General features: G+C 36.9%; 1 protein-coding gene and 1 long non-coding RNA gene across 2 annotated transcripts; both read right to left on the reverse strand.

Annotated features, from left to right (window-relative positions):
• Positions 1–2,230: 2,230 nt before the first annotated feature.
• On the reverse strand, positions 2,231–5,814 carry oxld1 (oxidoreductase-like domain containing 1). Its single transcript, XM_023284742.3, has 2 exons — positions 5,631–5,814; positions 2,231–4,216 (listed from the first exon to the last, which is right to left on the reverse strand). The coding sequence occupies exons 1-2, from the start codon at positions 5,679–5,681 to the stop codon at positions 3,821–3,823; spliced, it is 447 nt and encodes a 148-aa protein (XP_023140510.2). The 5' UTR covers positions 5,682–5,814; the 3' UTR covers positions 2,231–3,820.
• A 3,090-nt stretch (positions 5,815–8,904) lies between these two features.
• LOC129347383 (uncharacterized) lies at positions 8,905–20,598 on the reverse strand. The gene is made up of 3 exons (XR_008599460.1): positions 20,348–20,598; positions 19,920–19,963; positions 8,905–9,577 (listed from the first exon to the last, which is right to left on the reverse strand). It is a non-coding gene; the product is annotated as an uncharacterized LOC129347383 (long non-coding RNA).

The following is a 20,598-nucleotide window of genomic DNA, read 5'->3' on the forward strand; positions in this document are numbered from 1 at the left end:
AATCAGTCCAAAACCCAGTAAAGAACTAATCTATATCCTGTATAGACCAAGTCCCAAGCCAGTCTAAACCCAATCTAAAACACTTTAAAATCTAAGACTAAGTCTACAACAACTCTAAATCCAAGTCCAAAATCCAACCTAAAATCGTGTGTAAAATCATTCTAATATAGTCCATAACACCCACTCTAAAACTGTTTTAATCCTGTCCAAAACCAAGTCTTAAATAAGTCTAAAACTGAGTCCAAAGTTAAGTTGAAAACCTATTCCAAAATCTAGTGTCAAACCACCCTGAACAGTCCAATACCAAGTAAAAAACAGTCCAAAACTGGTCAAAAACCATGTTTAAAAAAAAGGGAAGGTGTATAACCAAGTAAATAAACTATCTAAAATCTAGAGTCTAAAATCCATCCAAAATGAAGGACAGGACAGCTTGAAACAGCTTAAAACCAGTCCAAAACCAAGTGAAGCCATCCACATTCAGTCCAGAACCAAGTGAAAAAAGTTGCATGTAACCAAGTAAAGAAACCATCCAAAACCAAGTACAAGGCCAGTCCAAGCCAGTCTAAAAACAAATGCAAAGCCAATGTAAAATCTGTAAAGAGCCAGTCTAAATCCTGTTTAGACCAAGTCCCAAGTCAGTCTAAAACCAAGTAAAAATAATCATTGGTTGAAACCCTAAAATACTGAGACTTGTTGATTCTCTCTAATTATAACTCTGCCATTAAAACTTTGGATGGCACCAACACCAAAAGCAGGCAACTCTAATGTGACTGAGGAAAGAAAAGGGAAAATAAACGTAATGTTAAATTAAAGTCAGGATGTGCTTTAACACAGCTTCATGTTGGGACTCTATCAGCTGCTGCCATGATGCAAAGTGACACCTTGCAGCCTTGGCACCGACAGTAATCTGTCCTGTCTTTTCCATCACGTCAGTCATCAGGTTCACAGTTGTGGATATGATCAGTGAAACGTCTCACTTGTAATCCGCTGCATAACCCAGATCAAATCATAACCGAGTGGCCGCCGGACGGAGCTGCAGGTCTGCTGTAATCACTGTTCCCAGACGAGTGCTGACTCAGCAGAGATCAGGGTCAGCCTCAGAAACTGTTCAGAGACGTCATGAATGAGCTTCTTCTGACACCATCCATCAGGTTATTACTGAAGAAGACTCCTTCAGTTCATTTAATCAGGTGTACGTCAGGAGAACATCAAAGGTTTTATAAATATAAGCTGTTCACAAGTGACTGGAATCAAGACAGATTTGGTTTTATTACATGTTTCTATATGAATATGTTTATTATAACATGAAAACACAGCTGGAGCTGGTCGGGTTTGTTGAATAAATCAGAATAATGGTCAAATGAACTGGTTAAGAGAAGACAGTTTGATATGTATGTGGTGCCACCTAGTGACGGTTCTTAATACTGTTTGTTCCTGCTATCATTGAATCTGTAATCACTTCCGATCAGGGGTGTCAAACATGGGCCCACGGGCCAAAAGCGGCCCGCCAGAGGGTCCAATCCGGCCCGTAGGACGACTTTGTAAAGTCTAAAAATTACAGAGAAGACATTAACTGCAAATTGTAAATTTGTAAAACTATAAATTTAAAATAATTTCTAGACCATGACAAGTTGTTTTGATCATAAAGTAAAATATTACAGGGTGTCCGTAAAGTCTGGACACATAAGAAATCTCATTAACTAGAATTTTTTTTTTTTTGCCTCCACAGATTAAATATGGCCATAATATTAAATATTTATTTGATTAATTATCAAATATATATTGCATTCGTTATATAAAAAATGAATATATTGAGTAAAATGTTCTTGAAAACATGTATTTTTGTCTACGTGTCCAAACTTTAGGGACACCCTGTATATTATTCAGTTCCAGATATGTGACTAAATGTTTGTTGCCTTTTGTAGATGCACTGTGATCTGTAAGTTGTAATGATGAATGTAAATGATGACCTGAGGCATAATATTGCTGAAATTGAACTTATTTTTCTTTAAAAATGTCAGGTTATTCATAATGTTTTGTAAAAAGGTAGTTAACTAAATGTGAACATTTTCAGACTTGTACTTCCTTGCGCTAAAACAAAGAAAAAAATTAGAAGTTGTCATTATTTATAGGTTATTATGCTGTGATTTTACTGGTCACTTGAGATAAAACTGGGCTCAATGTGGCCCCTGGACTAAAATAAGTTTGACACTCCTGCTTTAGACAGAGCAGTGGTACTCAGATATTTTATTTAAATAAAACCACTAATACAACACTTTAAAATAAAAGTCCTACATTCTAAATCTTTAAATATGTGTGTATTTTCTGAAAAGTTTGATTAAAGCATTGAAGTAGCTGCTCTATTTGCTATACTATTAGTCATAGTATTATTAATAACAAACATGCATGCAGAATTTAATCATTTTACTTGACTGAGGTCGAGCTAAACCTGCTCATTTTTATATTGTCAGACAGATAAACACACTCAACCCCAAAAAACCAGCAGATTTAAAAGGTGAATTATTTTTATAAAATTAGTAAAATGACAAAAAATCAGACCCAGAACCTGTAAAAACAGATTCTTAATTTGACATTCCTTAAACTACCTATCTGTGAGGTGCAACTCTGTGAGGTAAATTAACTAAATCTAAGCCTAAAATTTGGATATTTTATCAAAATTACTTTCACCAAAAAAACCATTTGCACCAGATTCTGTAACCTTTTTGTTTATGTGCATTTGGCTGATTTACTCGTGCACTGGTTCTCTCTACACAAAAAACAGAAAAATGAAGTTGTTTTAATTCAATAGAAATAACATTTATTCAAGAAAAAAATAATTTCAAACACATAATTTAAATATACTCTTAAATACACTGAAGAAAATGATCACACATTAAAATGTACGAATAATACTTCAGTTCAAACTTGTGCAAACGTGCTGCATGACGAACAGAGAAATGAATGATTGATGCAGATTTTCTTTTTTTTGTCTATTCACCACTTGCAGACTAAAACAGATTAATGTGACAATTCAGTAGTTTCTAAAATGTAAAACGTGGAGATCAATTCCACTTCTAAACAACCCAGTTGTGTAGTTTTTGGCCTCGTTCCTACCAATAATAATCACGGGAGAGATTATTTGCTTAACTTTGTAGGAACATCATGAACTTTAGCAATTACTCTCACCGATCAGGCACAACATCATGACCACCTGAATTGTTTTGGTCTGAACCACTGGGTCTGAACCACAGGACCTCTCAGGTGTCCTATGGGGTCTGGAACCAGGACGTTGGATCCTTTGGGTGCTCTGGGTTGTGCAGTGGAGCCTCTGGGAATCAAAGTTCTTCCTCTGCTTCCTGTTGATGTTTGATCAGAAAGATGTCTAGGAAGTTTGGAGGTCAAATTGGCATCTTGGGTGACTGTCATGTTCCTGATTGTTATGGGATGTGGTGGGGTGCATTTAGAGTGTGCTTGTTCTGGGACAACGGTTACTTGGGTGTCTAAGTCTCATCGACATGGACGTCAGAATCCAAGGTTTTCCAGCAGAACATCACCTAGTACCAAGATGATCAATGTTATTCACTTCTGGTTTTAATATTGTGGTTGAACAGTGTAATGAGATGCAGTATTACTGGAACTGAGAGCTGCAGTAATAAGCTGCTAGTTGGCAGTTTGAGTTTTCTGAAGCTGTGTGACTCAAAAGAGGAAGGAGTTAAAATCTGGACCTGATGAATGGAGTTTGTTCTAAAGTGCTTCTGGTTTCTAACATAAGAACGCTCATAGTCAGTGATTCCTGTCAGCAGGTCGAGGCAGTGATGCGTCACGTCTTCTTTAAGAGCCTGATCTCCATCTTTAGATAGGTTTTAAGGTTCTCGTCCAGGACGTTCTCCTCGATGGCGGCGAGCGCTCGGTCTCCTCCGTCGTGATAATACGCCAGCAGCTGCTCGGCGTGTTCGATCCAGACGCAGTTGTGGCAGCCGCTCATGCAGCAGTGGGTGGGAGCAGGAGGAGGACCCTGATCAGGGGACCAATCAGATGAACTCTGCTGTGTGTCAGTGCAGTCAGAGGAGTCGCTCAGTGTCGGGCGAGGAGGAGGTGAATCTGGTCCAGACGACAGGCAGCGAATGTTTCCGCTGTGAAGGCGAATCCTCGATAACTGCTGAGGACAACGACAGAACCGATGGAGTCCAGAGTGTAACAGGGAGAGGACGCACAGCTGGAACACAACAGAAAAACACAATGCTTAGGCACACTTAGTGTATTGAACTGTGTATCACTTATATGTGTGTTTTTTTATATATATATCGTAGCAACAGGAAGTGAGAGGTGGAAGGTAAAACCACCGGTCCACCTGAAAGTGTCGTTTGTGACATGTTTGTCAATCTGTCTCATTTTGTGCCTTGTTTTTGTTGCTTTGTATCTCATTTTTGCCGTTTTGTGTCTTGTTTTTGTTGTTTTGTCTTGTTTTTGTCATTTTGTGTCTCGTTTTTGCCATTTTGTGTCTCGTTTTTGTCGCTTTGAGTCTCATTTGTCAGTTTGTGTCTTGTTTTTGTATTTCTGGGTATAGTTTTTGGTATAGTGCCAAACTTTTCACACTAGCAGTCAAAAGTTTGGACACACCTTCTCAATCAATGGTTATTATTTTATTATTTTCTACATTGTACATTAATACGGAAGACATCAAAACTACAAAAGAATACATATAAAATTATGTAGTAAACAAAAAAGTGTTAATCTTCACTATTAATCTACAATGTAGAAATTAATATAAATAAATAAAAAGCATTGAATGAGAAGGTTTGTCCAAACTTCTGACTGGTAGTGTCTGTACAGGTCAGTTGACATTAAAACTATCCTGTGTGGAGTAAATTAAAATAATTATTGCAACTGAGATGTTGGCAACTAAATCTTAAAAATTACAATTAAACACAGTCTGAACATCATCAGCTTCCTCTATGTTCTAGTAATAAGTTTAAATTTAGATTTATAGGTTTAATGTTTACATTTAGGCAGCGCTGCAACAGTTAATTGATTAGTTACCAACTACTTTAATAGTTTTTTTGATCAGTTTGTGCAATATATCTGAAAAAAAACAAGTCCAAATTCTCTGAGGGTTCTTAAATCTGACTATTTTCTAGTTTCTTTCCTCCTCAGTGTCAGGAAACTGAAGATTGGGTTGTGCATAAATTAACAGAAAACACTGATCAATATTTTTCACCATTTTCTGACCAAACAATTGATCGATTAATAAAGAAAATAGTGGACAGATTGTTTTTAAGAAATTTCCTAAACAAACCATGATAACTTCTCAACTTTACTTTGTGAGTGTTGACTTAGAAATGACCAATAATTTCCCTTATTTTTCACACTTATTTGCTATTTAATGTAATTCTGAATTTGCTGACTGTCGGTTTTAGTAATTTTGTCTTTAATAAACGTACAATTCAAGTATATGGGTCGTTAAAAATGTTCTTGAGTAGCGTTACTCTCGTAATTAAAACACCACAAACACCATTGGCTATTAGCCTAATAGTAATAATTGAGGGTATTTGTTGTAATTATTCATAGCGGGTTATAATCAAAGGTGAGGTCAAGCTAAGTAGCTCTGGACCGTTAGCTTAGCCACCAACCTTCTGTAAAGACACCGACGACCTCACGGCATTTACACACAAACACAGCATCGTGGGAGCGAACGGACGCTTCGCTATGTGTCCGTGTGGTTCATTTTCTTAAAAAATAAAGCTGAAATAAAGCTGCTGCCTTACAAGTTACAACAGCCACCGTTTTAGCTGCCTTGCTAGCAAGTTGCGTCACTTCATATTTTCCGGTTTGACGTTTGTCCAAACAAACACGTTGATTGGCCGAGAAAAAATTTCCCAACCAATCAAATGGCAGCCGTGCAAACTTTGGGCCAATGGACAGCGTAGAATAGTTTGTGGGCGGGCTATAAAGACGAGCTGCATTTCCCACCTCTGGCCAGCAAATGTCAGTATTTTACATCTATTTCTTACACAAAGATGCAAAAGAAACAGAATTTTAATATCAAATTTTAAAATCTCTGCATTAAAGGATCAAAATATGCGTGTCCTTTTGAAAACTGCAATACATTTTGATGTATAATATTGTTATGCATATTATTTATCTTCAATAAGAGAACAAGGCTACATTTAAAATGCATTTATGTAACTAAAAATAAGTAAAAACAGTAAATACAATATGAAGTTTTACCTATGCATCAACAAAACAGTACTAACATTCTAATAATATCTTATAATATGATTAATCACTCACAGAGTTTACTTTACTTTGAAACTTAAGATAAATTAAGGTAAACAATAATATGCTGCATTATTTGATGCATATTTTTGTTATTAATCAGAAGCAATCGCTGTAATGTGTTTATTTTCTATTATTTCCATGCACCACTTAACAGGCCCAGCTAATTGCACTGAATTAGCCGAACAGGCAGCATGTGCCTAGTCAGGACCAGGTCATCAGTTGTCGAGGCCGAGCAAACAATTTCTATTCAGCCGTGCAGATCAGCACTCTGATGAGAGCCTATCTGTCTGCTCTGTGTTGGCAATTTCCTTTAGATGAATTGTGGGCTTTATCCTCACAGTTATCTTCCCCTTTCTTCCTCTGGATTAACATTTAAAATGCAGGGAGGAGATTTTCCATTTAATGTCGCTTGTGATTTGCCGTCTTTTGTGCTGATGCTGCCGTGTAGGAGATTAAAATCCAATGTAAATGACAACAACTACTTAAAATGAAGTCAAGCATTCAAAATAAACGACAAAGAGACACAAGATGACCACCAAGAGACACAAGACGACCACCAAGAGGCACAAAGTGACCACAAAGAGGCACAAAATGACCACCAAGAGGCACAAAATGACCACCAAGAGACACAAAATGACCACCAAGAGACACAAAATGACCACCAAGAGGCACAAAATGACCACCAAGAGACACAAAATGACCACCAAAGGACACAAAATGACCACCAAGAGACACAAAATGACCACCAAGAGACACAAAATGACCACCAAGAGACACAAAATGACCACAAAGAGACACAAAACCACCAAAGAGAGATCAAATCGACACATGATCACAGAGCTATACAAAATGACCACAGACAAAAAAATTACCATAAACTCAAAATGATTACAGACTAAAATTTTGTCAAAGACTTGCAACAGACACGACATGACCACAAGGAAACACAACATAACCACAAAGAGGCATAAAACGACCACAAAAAAACATGAAATAATCACAAAGACTATGACAAAATTGACATTTAAAATCTCATGAGCGAGTGGGCAGCAAGTTGTCATTTACCAGCAGAGGACACATTGGATTATTTCAGTAATTATTTTAATGTAAATAATCGCCAACATGCAAAACATTTGGCTCACACATGCTGAATACTTAGAACTTCAATGACATTAACCTTCGTGTCGTCCTGCGGGTCAAAATTGACCCGTTTTAAAGTTTGAAAATGTGAAAAAAAAATGTATATATTTTCACAGTGAAACTTCGGATGTCCACAATTTCAACATGTTCGGGAAAAATTTAAACATTTTTTGGTGGGAAAAAAAGAAATGTTAAAAATGTTTCTTAAAAACATTCACAAAAAATCAACCAAAATCCAGCGAATTTCAATGGATTTTGGTTGATTTTTATGTTTTACTGATATATATGTAATCACTTTAGATATTTTTAGGATCTTTTTGGAAGATTTTTACTCATTTTTTGAAAATATTTACTAGACTTTTCTTGCCAAATTTGGGGGATTTTTTAAAAATAAAACTTTTAAAGGAAACTTTTAAGGAATTATTGGAATTTTCTTCCTGAAGGTTTTGCAAATTTTCAGAAATTTGGGGAATTTTATTGCTGCATTTTTGGATTTTTTTCAGAAAAGGAAACAGTATTTTTTGGTGCTTGTAAATGAAGACAACAGGAGGGTTAAATGTGATGTTGGGTGCATAATGACTGTTTTTGGTGGTGTTGTTGTGATTTCACACTCAGAACTTGAAACTTGCGCCGTCCCACTTCTGATACAGAAAACTGACACTGTTGTACTGCAGCTGGAGTCATATTTAAGTTACATAATGTAAGAAGAAGCTGCTATAGAGGCACCAAAATGTTTCTCCTGTAGGTACTTTCACTGACCCAGATTTAAAAGAAAGAGCTTTAAAGCCACAGTAAAGCAGGTTTAGTTGGTGAAACGGCTCCTTTATGCTCATGTGTGAACCCTCTTCGGATGGCTGCCGCTTTCCTCAGTGTTTGACCTGTTCGTTAGTACCTGAGGAGGTGTGTGTTTGTAGTGTGACTCCCCGTGGACCTCAGTGTTTGCAGTCCACGTCCATGGCAACGTGGCGTGGAAACACAGCAGCTGCAGGGCCTGGCCTCAGATACCAGGTGTGTGGTGGGGCGTGTTATCTCCCAGAGGTCCTCGGTGGCAAAGTGACTTTATACCGAGGAGAGGCGCTCCCTGAGCTGCAGTCACGCTCCACAGAAACCCACGGCTTTATTGACACACTGAAAGAAAACGTTGCTTTAAAGGCTGAAAGAAGAGCAAACAGTCACTGCACAGTAACCATTAGACTTTAAAGAGTAGCTGCACACACAGACGCTGTGTTTAAAAGGCTCCATCATTCAGTCTTATCACAGTGATTCATGCTTTTCATAAGAGCTCATCCCACACAGGTGTGTTACACAGAGGTGAGGCTCATGTTTCAGCCCAAAGCTAAAAGATGATTTGGTTCTATTAATAGACTGATATCATCGTGTAGATAAGCAGAAGACTTTCACATTATGTATCTGATCTGCTTACATAATTATATTGATTATTGCAAAGAACATCTGGAATGCTAATTGAAGGCCTACAAAGAAACACAAGACACAACATGACAACAAAGAAACAAAAACTGACCATTAAGAGATACAACAAGACACAAAATGACCATAAACACAAACTGACTACTAAGAGACAAAGTTGACCACAAAGAGACACAAATCAACAAAAAACACACACAAAATGACAATAATAATACACAAATTGACAACAAAGGACCACAAAAACACACAAAATGACCGCAAATAGACAAAAAATGACAACAGAGACAAAAAATGACCACAAAGACTCAAAATCATGACAAAGAAAGACACAACGGCTAATTAAATGCAATTAAATGCACAAAAAGATGACAATGAGGCCTAAATCACCACTAATAAATGCACTTTATTTTTACCAGCTGATTGTCGTCTACAAACAGTAACACCTATATTTAAGTACAGGCTGCTTTTTGGACCAAACTCAGAATGAGTTGCCTTCTTTGTTTACGGGGCTCTCTGTTAAGGCGATCTGTTTGGTATCAGCTTGTGAGAATCTGTGAGGTATGTCAGGTATGTGAGCGGCGAGGAGGTCCTTTTCCTTCGGACCGCCACCAGCCTTTCCTCACCACCTCCTCCTCCCACCATCCCGCTCACAGATTAGGTTTCTCTCAACACCTTTTCCCTCTGAAGCCCTGCTTTGGCTTCGGCAGGCGTTTTCTCAGAGGCCCCCGGGCTGCAGATGGAGGGAAACATGGATTAAGTCGGGCACATGACGAATACTTAAGGAAAAGAGGCTCAGGGCACACAGACTATTTTTGATTTACTTAGATATTTCTGAAAACTTTCACATGACCCACAGTTCATTCTGAGGACTCCCAGGCTTTAACAGAACCCCCAGAGGAGCTGTAACGGCTTCTCTCTGCAGATGAGTAGGAGGGTTCTCTGAACAGCTGGATATGTTGATGTTTTCAGACATTAACAGCACGATGAGAGGGATTTCTGTATTTTTTTAGTATAGAAACACACACAGCTTTGCTTGTTTCTGCAGGATTTCTGCAGGATTAACTTCATCGTCGATAATCCTGCTGAAGGCTACGACGGCCTGGCAGCATTTCTATCAACATGTTGAATGTTTAACAGTACTGTGACATCCCTCTAGAAAGATTTTACAAGCCCAAAATTTAAAAAATGCATCAGTAAAAGTCACAAAAACGACCACGGAGACCCAAAATACCAGCAAACTGCCATAAAATATTACAAACCAATGCAAAATGACCATAGAGACACAAAATGACCACAACCCAAAAGTGACATGAAGCAACTATAAAGATGTACAAAATGAAAGCAAAGTCTCAAAATGACCACAAAGTGACCATAAAGAGACACAAAATGACAATGAAGTGATACAACATGCCCGTAAAGTAACACTAAACAACCACAGACGCACAAATAGGCCACAATCATAAAATGGCCATAGAAAGATACATGACCACAAAGAGACACAAAACAACCAGAAATACTCCTAAAACAACCACAAAGAGACAGAAAATAACCACAAAGAGACAGAAAATAACCACAAAGAGACAGAAAATAACCACAAAGAGACAGAAAATAACTGAAAAGAGATACAAAATGATCACAAAGGCCCATAAAACAATAACAGAGACACAAAACAAACACAAATATCCATAAAACAACCACAGAGTCAGAAAACAACCACAAAGACACAAAACAACCACAAAGACACAAAACAACCACAAGGAGACAGAAGATAACATAAAAGACATACAAAATGACCACAAAGACCCATAAAATGACCACAAAGACACATAAAACAACAACAGAGACACAAAACAAACGCAAGAACCCAAAAAACAACAACGGAGACATAAAACAAACACAATGAGACACAAAACAACCACAGAGACACAAAACAACCAGAAAGACTCATGAAAGTGCCACAAAGAGACACAAAATAACCATAGAGACAGAAAATAACTGAAAAGTAGACACAAAACAGCCACACAGACCAATAAAACAACCACAAAGATATAAAACAACCACAGAGACACAAAACAACCACAAAGAGACAAAACAACTACAAAGACAGAAAATAACCGAAAAGAGACAGAAAATAACTAGAGAGAGATAGAAAACAACCACAGAGACAAAATGACTTAAAAATTCTATCAAATGACACAGAGGAACAGAAAATGACCACAAAAATATACAAAACAACTATAAAGACCCACAAAATGACCACAATGACCTCCCTGCTCTCCTGTATGTGGGAAAGACTCTCAGGCCTGTAATCCAGACGCAGATAAGAATTTGAGAACTCGTAGCTATTTGTGTACTTTCTGACCTCCACCTTAAGACTAAACACGTTTTTCCCGCTCCAGGTTTGTTGTGTAGCGTTTATGTAACACAGTTTTGTGCTGCTGCGGCGTTGTGTAGCGTTTGTGTTATCTGGCCTCTCTAACGTGGCTCTGATTCAGCCTGAATGAAGAAGTGTTTTCTGGCTGCAGCTGTGTCAACAGTCTGGACAAACAGCTTCACTACGGGGAAAGTTGCACCGAGGTTTCACTTCGTGCTGCACCTCCAACCAACATCCCAAAATAAACAGCGGCCAGTGCGATAGCAGCATCTCAGTCCGTCTGAGGATGAGCTCAGCGCCGATGAAAAGCTAGCGGGGAGGTGTTTTGGTGCTCAGGTGTCCTTGGTCAAGGTCCTCCGGCTGCCTCACAGCGCCAGCTTTGTCCTGAGCGCACAAAGACCACAGTGTTCGCTCAGCGGCCACAAAATGACAAGTCAGTGACACAACTCAGATGGTGACTCGTCACAAACGGCAGAAACATGTTTGTGTGTCTGTGTGAGGCTGCAGCAGGAGACCGGACTCAGTTTACTGAGGAAACAAAGAGCTGACTTAAGTTTATTTGTGCTGAGAAATCCGTGGAGACCCTCAGTGAAGAATAATTTATGTTTCTTTCAGCAGTGGCAGGTGTAAATAATAAAATATGATCCACTGAGCTGCTTCGCATATTCTACATGCATCCTCATTAATAACAGCTGTGTCCTTCCTGCTTATGAGGTAATTTTGTTGTGAAGAAAAATGACCACAAAGATGCAAAATGACCTCAAAGTAACAGCAAGCGACTACAAGAGAAACAAAATAAACACAGACACAAAATAAACCAAAGAGAACCAAGCTGACTAAACAAAGACACAAAATGACCCCAGAAGACACCAAACAATTACAGAGACACAAAATAATCACAAATCTACTCAAAATGACCACAATGAGACACAAAGTGACTGCAAATTGACACAAACCACTGCAAAAATATACACAATAACCATAGAGGCACAAGATGAGCAGAGAGGCACAGAACTACAAAGAGGCTAAAAATGATTACATAGATAGAAAATGAACACAGAGACACAAAATGAAAACAGAGACACAAAATGGCCACAAGAAGATACAAAATGACCATAAAGAGACATAAAATGACCATAAGCGACACAAAACAACTATTTAAACACACAAAATAACACACTAGATGACAATAGAGGCATAACATGACCACAAGTAGATACAGAATGATTGCAAAGAGACACAAAACAGCCACAAAGACACAAAATGACCATGAAGAGATATAAAATGACCACAAAGAGGCACAAAACAACCATATAGACACAAAATGACCGCAATGAATAGCAACATAACCAAAAATAGACACAAAATGACCACAAAAATGTGCAAAATGTCCACAAGAGGACACAAAATGGCTATAAAGAAACAAGAAATTACAATAAAGTGGCACAAAACAACCACAAAAAACCCCAATATGACTACTAAGAGACACAAAACAACTACAAAGACATTTAAAATGACCGAAGTGAACACAAAATAAATAGACACAAAATGACCACAGAGACAAAAATGACCACAAAGAGGAAAAAATGGCCATAATGATAAGCAAAATTTCCAAAAATAGACACAAAATGCAATATGCAAAATGGCTATAAGGAAACAAAAAATTACAACAGAGTGACACAAAACAACCACAAAAAGATTTAAAAAAAAAAAAAAGAAAGACCATAGAGACACAAAATTACCTCAAAGAAACATGTAATGACTACGAGACAAAAAATGACCACAAATAGACACAAAATAAAAACAAAGAGACACAAAATGGCCACAAAAATACAGAGAGACAAAACTGCCGTTAAAAAAAACACTGAACACCCACAAAATGAGTGAAAATAAAGAAAAAAGGATATGACACAACCGTAAAGACACACAAATAGCTAGAAAGACACAAAAAATTACAATAAAATGACACAAAACAACCTCAAAGAGGCAAAAAATTACCACAAATGGACACAAAATAAATGCAAAGAGAAACAAAATGACCACATAGATACAAAATGCTCACAAAGGACATACAATGACAACAAAGAGACATGAAATGGCGACAAAAAAGACAGAAAATGACTATAAAGAGACATAAAATGACCAAAAAATGACAAAAAATGACCACAGACACAAAATGACCATAAAAATATGTAAAACAGCCACAAATTGGTCACAAAAAGACAGAAAATGGCTATAAAGAGACAAAAGATTCAACAAAATGACACAAACGGACAAAAAAATTACCAATGAGGCACAATAACAACTATGGAGAGACAAAAAATGACCACAAAGATAATGACAACAAAAACAAATATACAGTTTTTCACTATTACTGAAGCTAAACCAGGTCTACAAACACAAATTCAGCTTTTACACTTAAATTCTCTGTATTAGGTACAACATTCAAATTAAAGATGTAATGTGCTCTAATGATGCCAAACTTTATTACTAATTGACTCCAACCCATCTTCACAGGTGCAGTAATCAGTAAAAGGCCACAGATGAGCTCCTGTTCTGGAGGACAATGGAGGTCAGTGGTGAAGAAGAGAACCAGTGAGTGACCTACTATCTACACTGTCTGGCGAGAACAAATAAATCTATTTAATCTAAATTTAGCCCCAGTCCAGCCCTGATATTGTGCCACAAACTAAATTAAACCAAGAGTCTGACACAGTTTACTTTTTCTCACCAGCTGTTGGTTCTAATGACCTCAATGAGACAACGGAGGCTTCGTCTCCTCAGAGGACGAGTCGCTAACAAGACAAACAAGTGAGACTCTTCAGAGGAAGCGTCTAATTAGACCCAAACGAGCAGCTAGCTGCTCCAGATACTAGGAACAAACCCATCCATCATCTATACGCCACTTAGTCCTCATTAGGGTCACAGAGGGCTGGAGTCTGTCCCAGCTGACTGAGGGTGAAGGCAGGAGACACCTGGACAGGTAACAGTCTATCACAGGGCTACACATAGAGACAAACAATCACACCTACAGGCAGTTTAGAGTCACCAGTTAACCTCAGTGTGTTTTTGGACTGTGGGAGGAACCTGGAGAACCTGGAGAACACCCACCCATGCACAGGGAGAACATGCAAACTCCATGCAGAAAGATCCCAGGAAGGCCGGGACACGAAGTTCCAGCTGCAAGGCGACAGAGCTAACCACCGAGCTACTGTGCAGCCCCCTAGAGGCAAAGTGTTTGCAAATACATGTTTCAGTCTAGTGAAGTTTGTGCTGCGTAACATGATTCATATAAAACTAGTGTTAGAACGCGATTAACGAAATTAATCTAATTAATTAGTGGCTCCGTAATTAGTTAATCACATTTCTAAAAAGTCAAATATCAACATTTGACACAATAAGTAAAGTTTTCCAATTCAAATAAATGTTGGTTGACAACTGAATCGATGAACAGACATATACGTGAATTTAAATAACAAAAATGTTTGTTCCATTTCTATTTATCCTCATTTTTCATCTGTCTACTACATTCACAGATTACTGCAAACTCAAAGTCCAATTATAGCGGTTAGATTCAACATTTTAAGATTTTTTATAAATTCAAGTACTTTCAATGTCTTGAAAAGTGGTCTATTATGGGACGGCTACACTGTTAGCCGGTGCCAGGACTGTCGTAGCTAACGTTAGCTCTGGTGCTAACAGCAACAGCAGTTTTACATTGAGGTGACCAGGCAACTCTATGTTGCACAATTTGCACACAACCACACTTTCATCCAAGCTGCCATCAGGAAGATTTTTAAAAGAAAACTTTCCACCCAACAAGCTCAATACGGTCTCATCTTCCTTCTCTGTTCACCAAACTTTCCTGACATCACTCCTGTGTATCTTCTTCATAGCTGGAAAACAGACTTTAGGTTCATTACCGCCACCTACTGAGCTGGAGTGTGCATCAGTGTTGATTAGGGAACTGCGAAAGGTGCGACTAAATGTGTTATTTTTTTTTAACACGTTATGTTTTTTGTAATTAATTAATCGAAATTGACACATTCAGTCTCAGCCCTAATTAAAACATATAAATCTAAAAGATCAGGACTGTGTGGATTTAATTCATTCACCACGATCATGACAGGTTTTAGTGTGAAATATCTTATAATAGTCAGATTAGCTTCATTTGTTTCAAGTTACATAGTCAGGATAACAATTTTAAATGATTTTCCTGCTATGAATGAGTACAATAAAGGTTTTTCTAGGTAGTATTTTCTATTTTTTGTCATTTTCTTATCACAAACAGCTTTATTACATAAAACAAGTCAAGTCAAATTTATTTAAAACAACCAGAGTTGACCAAGGTGCTGTACAGAAGAGCAAAAACATGATCAAAAGATAAAAATAGTAAAACTAAGATAAAGATAACAGAACTAGATAAAAAGAATAGAACAAAAAGCAAAATACACAATAAAACATAAACAATAAATAGACTAAACATCCACAAACAGACACAAGACAACCACAAAGAAACACAAGACAACCACAAAGAAACACAACACAACCATCCAAAATGATCACTGACAGAAAACAAAGGCACACAAACAACTATAAAGAGATAGAAAACGACCACAAAGAGACACGAAATTACACCACAGAGACGTAAAACAACCACAGCGTAGAACCAGCTGATGTTGTCATTTCAGCGTTTCACTTTCATTATCTATGTTTCACAGCCTGCAGTGTTTTCCGGTAGCATCGTGTTGCATTTCTAGAGACAGGATGCTGCGTTTCCTGCTCCTAATTTGCATAAAGTTCAGTTCTCGGCTGCTTTATGCAAATTCGGAGCATCGTGTGATCTGAAGCCTCATGATGCTTCCGATAACTTTCAAACTAACTTGTTGATCTGAAAACAAAGACAGATTCAGCAGCTTTTTTCTCTCCGCAGATGTTTCCAGAAACACATTTTGCTAAACTGTTTTTGCTAGTAAAGGCAAAGTTTTCGTACCTTAAGACTTAAATTTCTAAGTTGCAAACCACTCACCAACATAAACAGGATCTTAACTGCAGTATTTAGTGTTGTGATGCTTTTTTCACTGGACGACACACTGATGCAGCTCCTGTTGTTTTAAATGTGCTTCATAAGAACGTTGTTTTGACTTCACTAGCTCGTGTTGCATGTCTGTAAGCTTATTTATCTGTGTTGAGTCTGTTTTAGTCATCTAATTTCACATTTGTGTTTTAATATAAAGCACTTTTTAGCTTTGTTTTTGAAAGGTGCCATAAAAAATAAAGTTATTATTACCTCATGTGATTTAAAAATTACCCCACACCTGATAATGCGGCGTATCCACACTGAATGAGCAAAATCTATGCTTTTACTTGGATTTACTGATGTTATCCATGGATATAATGATAGCTGGTGCATTAATAATAGAAAACCAGCAAAAATGTATTTAAGCTTTCTGTAAATGGATTTTCATGCTGTGCAGTGACATGAACCTTGTGAATTTACCCCCTAAATGCTCCAAATTAGTTTTTTTAGTTGCCAAGTAGAAATGCGACACAAGAAATCATCATGAAAACAAAGAATCTTGCAAAAAAAGAGAGAAATCACAGAAATGCTAATTCTATTACAAATAAAATAGCCACAAAATAAGTGTTTTGTGCTGGAATTTTTAAGAGAAGTCTTTATTAATTACAATTAAATTAAGATTTAAAGTGTTACAGCAGCAAACATGGTGCATACATTTAGAAATTGGAGTACAAAAAAAAAAAAATATCCAAAATAAATGACGATGGACACTACCGTTCAAATGTTTGGGGTCATGGGGTATGAATTAAAGTTGCTCTGTATTAGTTAAAGTTGCTCTGTATTAGTTAAAGTTGCTCTAAGTTGCTTAATATTAGTTAAAGTTCCTCAAAAATGAATTGAAGTTGCTCTGCATTTGTCAGAGTTGCTCTGCATTAATTAAAGTTGCTCTGAATGAGTTACAGTTGACCTACACTACCGTTCTAAAGTTTGGGGTCACCCAGATAATTTCATGTTTTCCATGAAAACTCCCATGTTTATCCACGTGCTAACATAACTGCACAAGGGTTTTCTAATCATCAATGAGCCTTTCAACATCATTAGCTAACACAATGTAGCATTAGAACACAGGAGTGATGGTTGCTGGAAATGTTCCTCTGTACCCCTATGGAGATATTCCATTAAAAATCAGCTGTTTCCAGCTAGAATAGTCATTTACCACATTAGCAATGTCTAGACTGGATTTAAGATTCATTTAATGTTGTCTTCATTGAAAAAGAAATGCTTTTCTTTCAAAAATAAGGGAATTTCTAAGTGGACCCCAAACTGTGGAACGGTAGTGGACATAAACAATAAATAGAAATAACATTTACTTTGCATATTGCAGTCTATTTCTACAATTATTCTAATTTACTGGAGGTCCACAGGTAATATCTGTCCTGTGTAAATGGGGCTAAACTCAACCTGCTGTCACATTTTGTTTTCTTAACGCTGCAGCTTCTAAACTCTTCCTGCAGCTTCACAGACATTCTCTAACTTTGTTCCATCCATGTGATGATTAAACCTGAAGGTTTAGAGTGAACCCGCCGTGCGTTTCCTCTGTTCAGCTGGTAAATCATTTCTCACTCTGCAGCTGAGGTCACCTGAAGGTCCGCCTCAGTAAATGAAGGGCTTTGAACGCTCCCAGTGTTTCTGACCAATCGGTGACCTCCGACGTTCCACCTCAGTCAGTGAACCCAAACCTGGAGGACTTCAAGCTGTTACTGAACAACCGGCTGGAATCACAGCTTCAGTGTAAAGCGGTTATAGATGTGAATGTTTCTGGGCTGCAGGTGGGTGGAGTTGAGGTGAAGCTAGAAGGTGTGGAAGGTTTGGAAGGTTTGGAGGGTGGAGGTGGGTGTTCTTCTGAAGGGTTGGCGCTCTGGTCGGTCTATCAGAACTGTGATAAACAAACAGCTAAATGTGGCTCTGGAAAATAACACGTGGTCACACTGTTATTATTTTCAGACTACCTGCTAACCAAACGCTCTGGCGTCTCTGTGCTCCATGTTTTTGTTTAGTTTTTTAAACCTCAATCAACTCAACTGTAGATTCTATTTATTCATTTTTAAGGTCCAGTTTTAGATTTGAGAGGCATCTATTGATGAAAAAAATGGAATATAGTTTTAATAATTGAGTTATTCTGCTTGAGACTTAAAAAAAACAAGCTATGAATTTGTAAAATAGTATCTGAAATTTTAGATTCATGTATGAAATACTTTTGGAGATTTTTTTTTTCAAAACCCATTTTTAACAGTTTTTTTTCATACAATCTATTTTTAATGTGATTTTATTCAAATTAAAAACACATTTTTCCTTTTGAGAACAATTTTTGATTTATTTATTTATTTGTGAATATACATTTTGCAGCATAACATATGGGTGTTTATGAAGATTTTTGTCTAATTTTACCTTCAATATATTAAATGTTTTTGAGATTTAAAAAGTAAAATTGCTGGTTGACCCACTTTCAGCAAGATTTTTTCACACCACCCTTATTTTCAGGTGATTTTATACAAATGAAAACATATTTGGTTCATCATGTTTTTAGAACAGTTTCTGCTCAGCCATCTCTGATTTGTCTAAAGTTTTTGTAGCATAAAATCAGGATAAAAAATATTAATAAATAACACACTGAGATTTTTTTTCTGCAGGTCTTTTTTTTGCACATTGAAATTTGAAGCTGTTTGAATGACAATATCTCAAGAAGTAATATAGATAAATATCGATCAATATTTTAAAAATAGTATCTGTGAAATTGTAGAGTGATATCAAACACTTTTCGAGATATATATATATATATATATATATATATATATATATATATATATTTTTTTTTTTTTTTTTTAAATCGACCCTTGACCAATTTCCAGCACATTTTTACGGGACCAATGAAATAAGAGTATAATAACCTACTACAACATTCAGCCTCAGTTTATCATTTACACATTACAACTTCCAGATCACAGAGTTTCTACAAAGGAACACAACATTTAATCACAGCTATCTGGAACTAATTGATTTAGTGTTTTACTTTATGATCAAAATAAAAAAAAGTCAAACAAAATAAAAAACAAAACAACAAAAACAAGACAAAATATTTCAAAAATGAGACACAAAATGACAAAAATTAGACAAATGACACAAAATAAAACAAAAAGAGACAAAAAACTACACAAAAAGTTAGGAAGCGACAAAAAAATGGACAAATGACAAAAATTAGCGAGAAACAAAAAAACAAAAAATAGACTAAAGACAGAAGTCAGACAAAAAACAAGACACAATATTAGGAAACTGAGACACAGAATGACAAAAGAACAAAGAGCAATCTAGTATTTTACTTTCTAATCAAAACTTGTCATGATCTAGAAATTATTTTAAATTATAATTTTACAAATTTATAATTTACAGTTAATGTCTTCTCTGGAACTTACGCCGGATTGGACCCTCTGGAGGGCCGCTTCTGGCCCACAGACCACATGTTTGACACCCCTGCTATAGATGAACTAAAGATGAAATATGCGGTTTCCGAGCCTTTTCGGTCTATAAAATCAATAAAAATGTCATTTTTCAACCACACGGTGACTTATTTTTCTCTGATTGTTTTATATCAAACATTTTACAGAACAAGAAAATACAAACCTTCAGTACTTTCCATTTTCTGTCATTAATCCAATGCTTGCAGTCTATTAAAGAAACAAAAGATGCCCCCAGAGGTATAAAAGAACATGTTTACACAGCAGAATCACATGTTGACTTAAAAACTAAATCCACAAGATGCTGTTGAAAGCTGCATAAGAAAGTTTCCTGTTTGTGCAACAATAAAACGCCACTTGCATCATAAAGCAACATGAATAACCCACTTATTTATGTAAATTCAGTATCTTTTTTCGTATTCAAAGTACTTTTCCTTAAGCAAATATTGTATGTCGGCTTGTTTTTACAGTAACTCCTGCAGGTTTTGCTTATGTAAAACACATTGCTGCTCCTCCCAGCTCTGCTAAACTGAACTGAAGTAAACACAGTTGAGGCTGTTTGAACTGGTTATCTAACTTCATAATGCATCTCACCTAATGACTTTTCTACTGTGCAAACAAGCCATTACTCTGCAGTATGTCGTCTGTGTTGACTCAACCAAAGTGGACGTCGTGGATGTTAAAGGCTGAAGTGCAGCTTCTTCTCTGCTCGTTGAGCTGCACTTTATTCCTCAGCTGTGTGTTTGTTTGTGTTGCCGACTGATTGGACAAACCGCTCGGCGTCTCAGATATCTGCGTTTATCAGCAGGATGCAGCCGGCTTCTGATCAATTAGCTCACAGTGAG

Source organism: Amphiprion ocellaris, chromosome 18 (genome assembly GCF_022539595.1).
Source record: "Amphiprion ocellaris isolate individual 3 ecotype Okinawa chromosome 18, ASM2253959v1, whole genome shotgun sequence".
Lineage (NCBI taxonomy): Eukaryota > Metazoa > Chordata > Actinopteri > Pomacentridae > Amphiprion > Amphiprion ocellaris.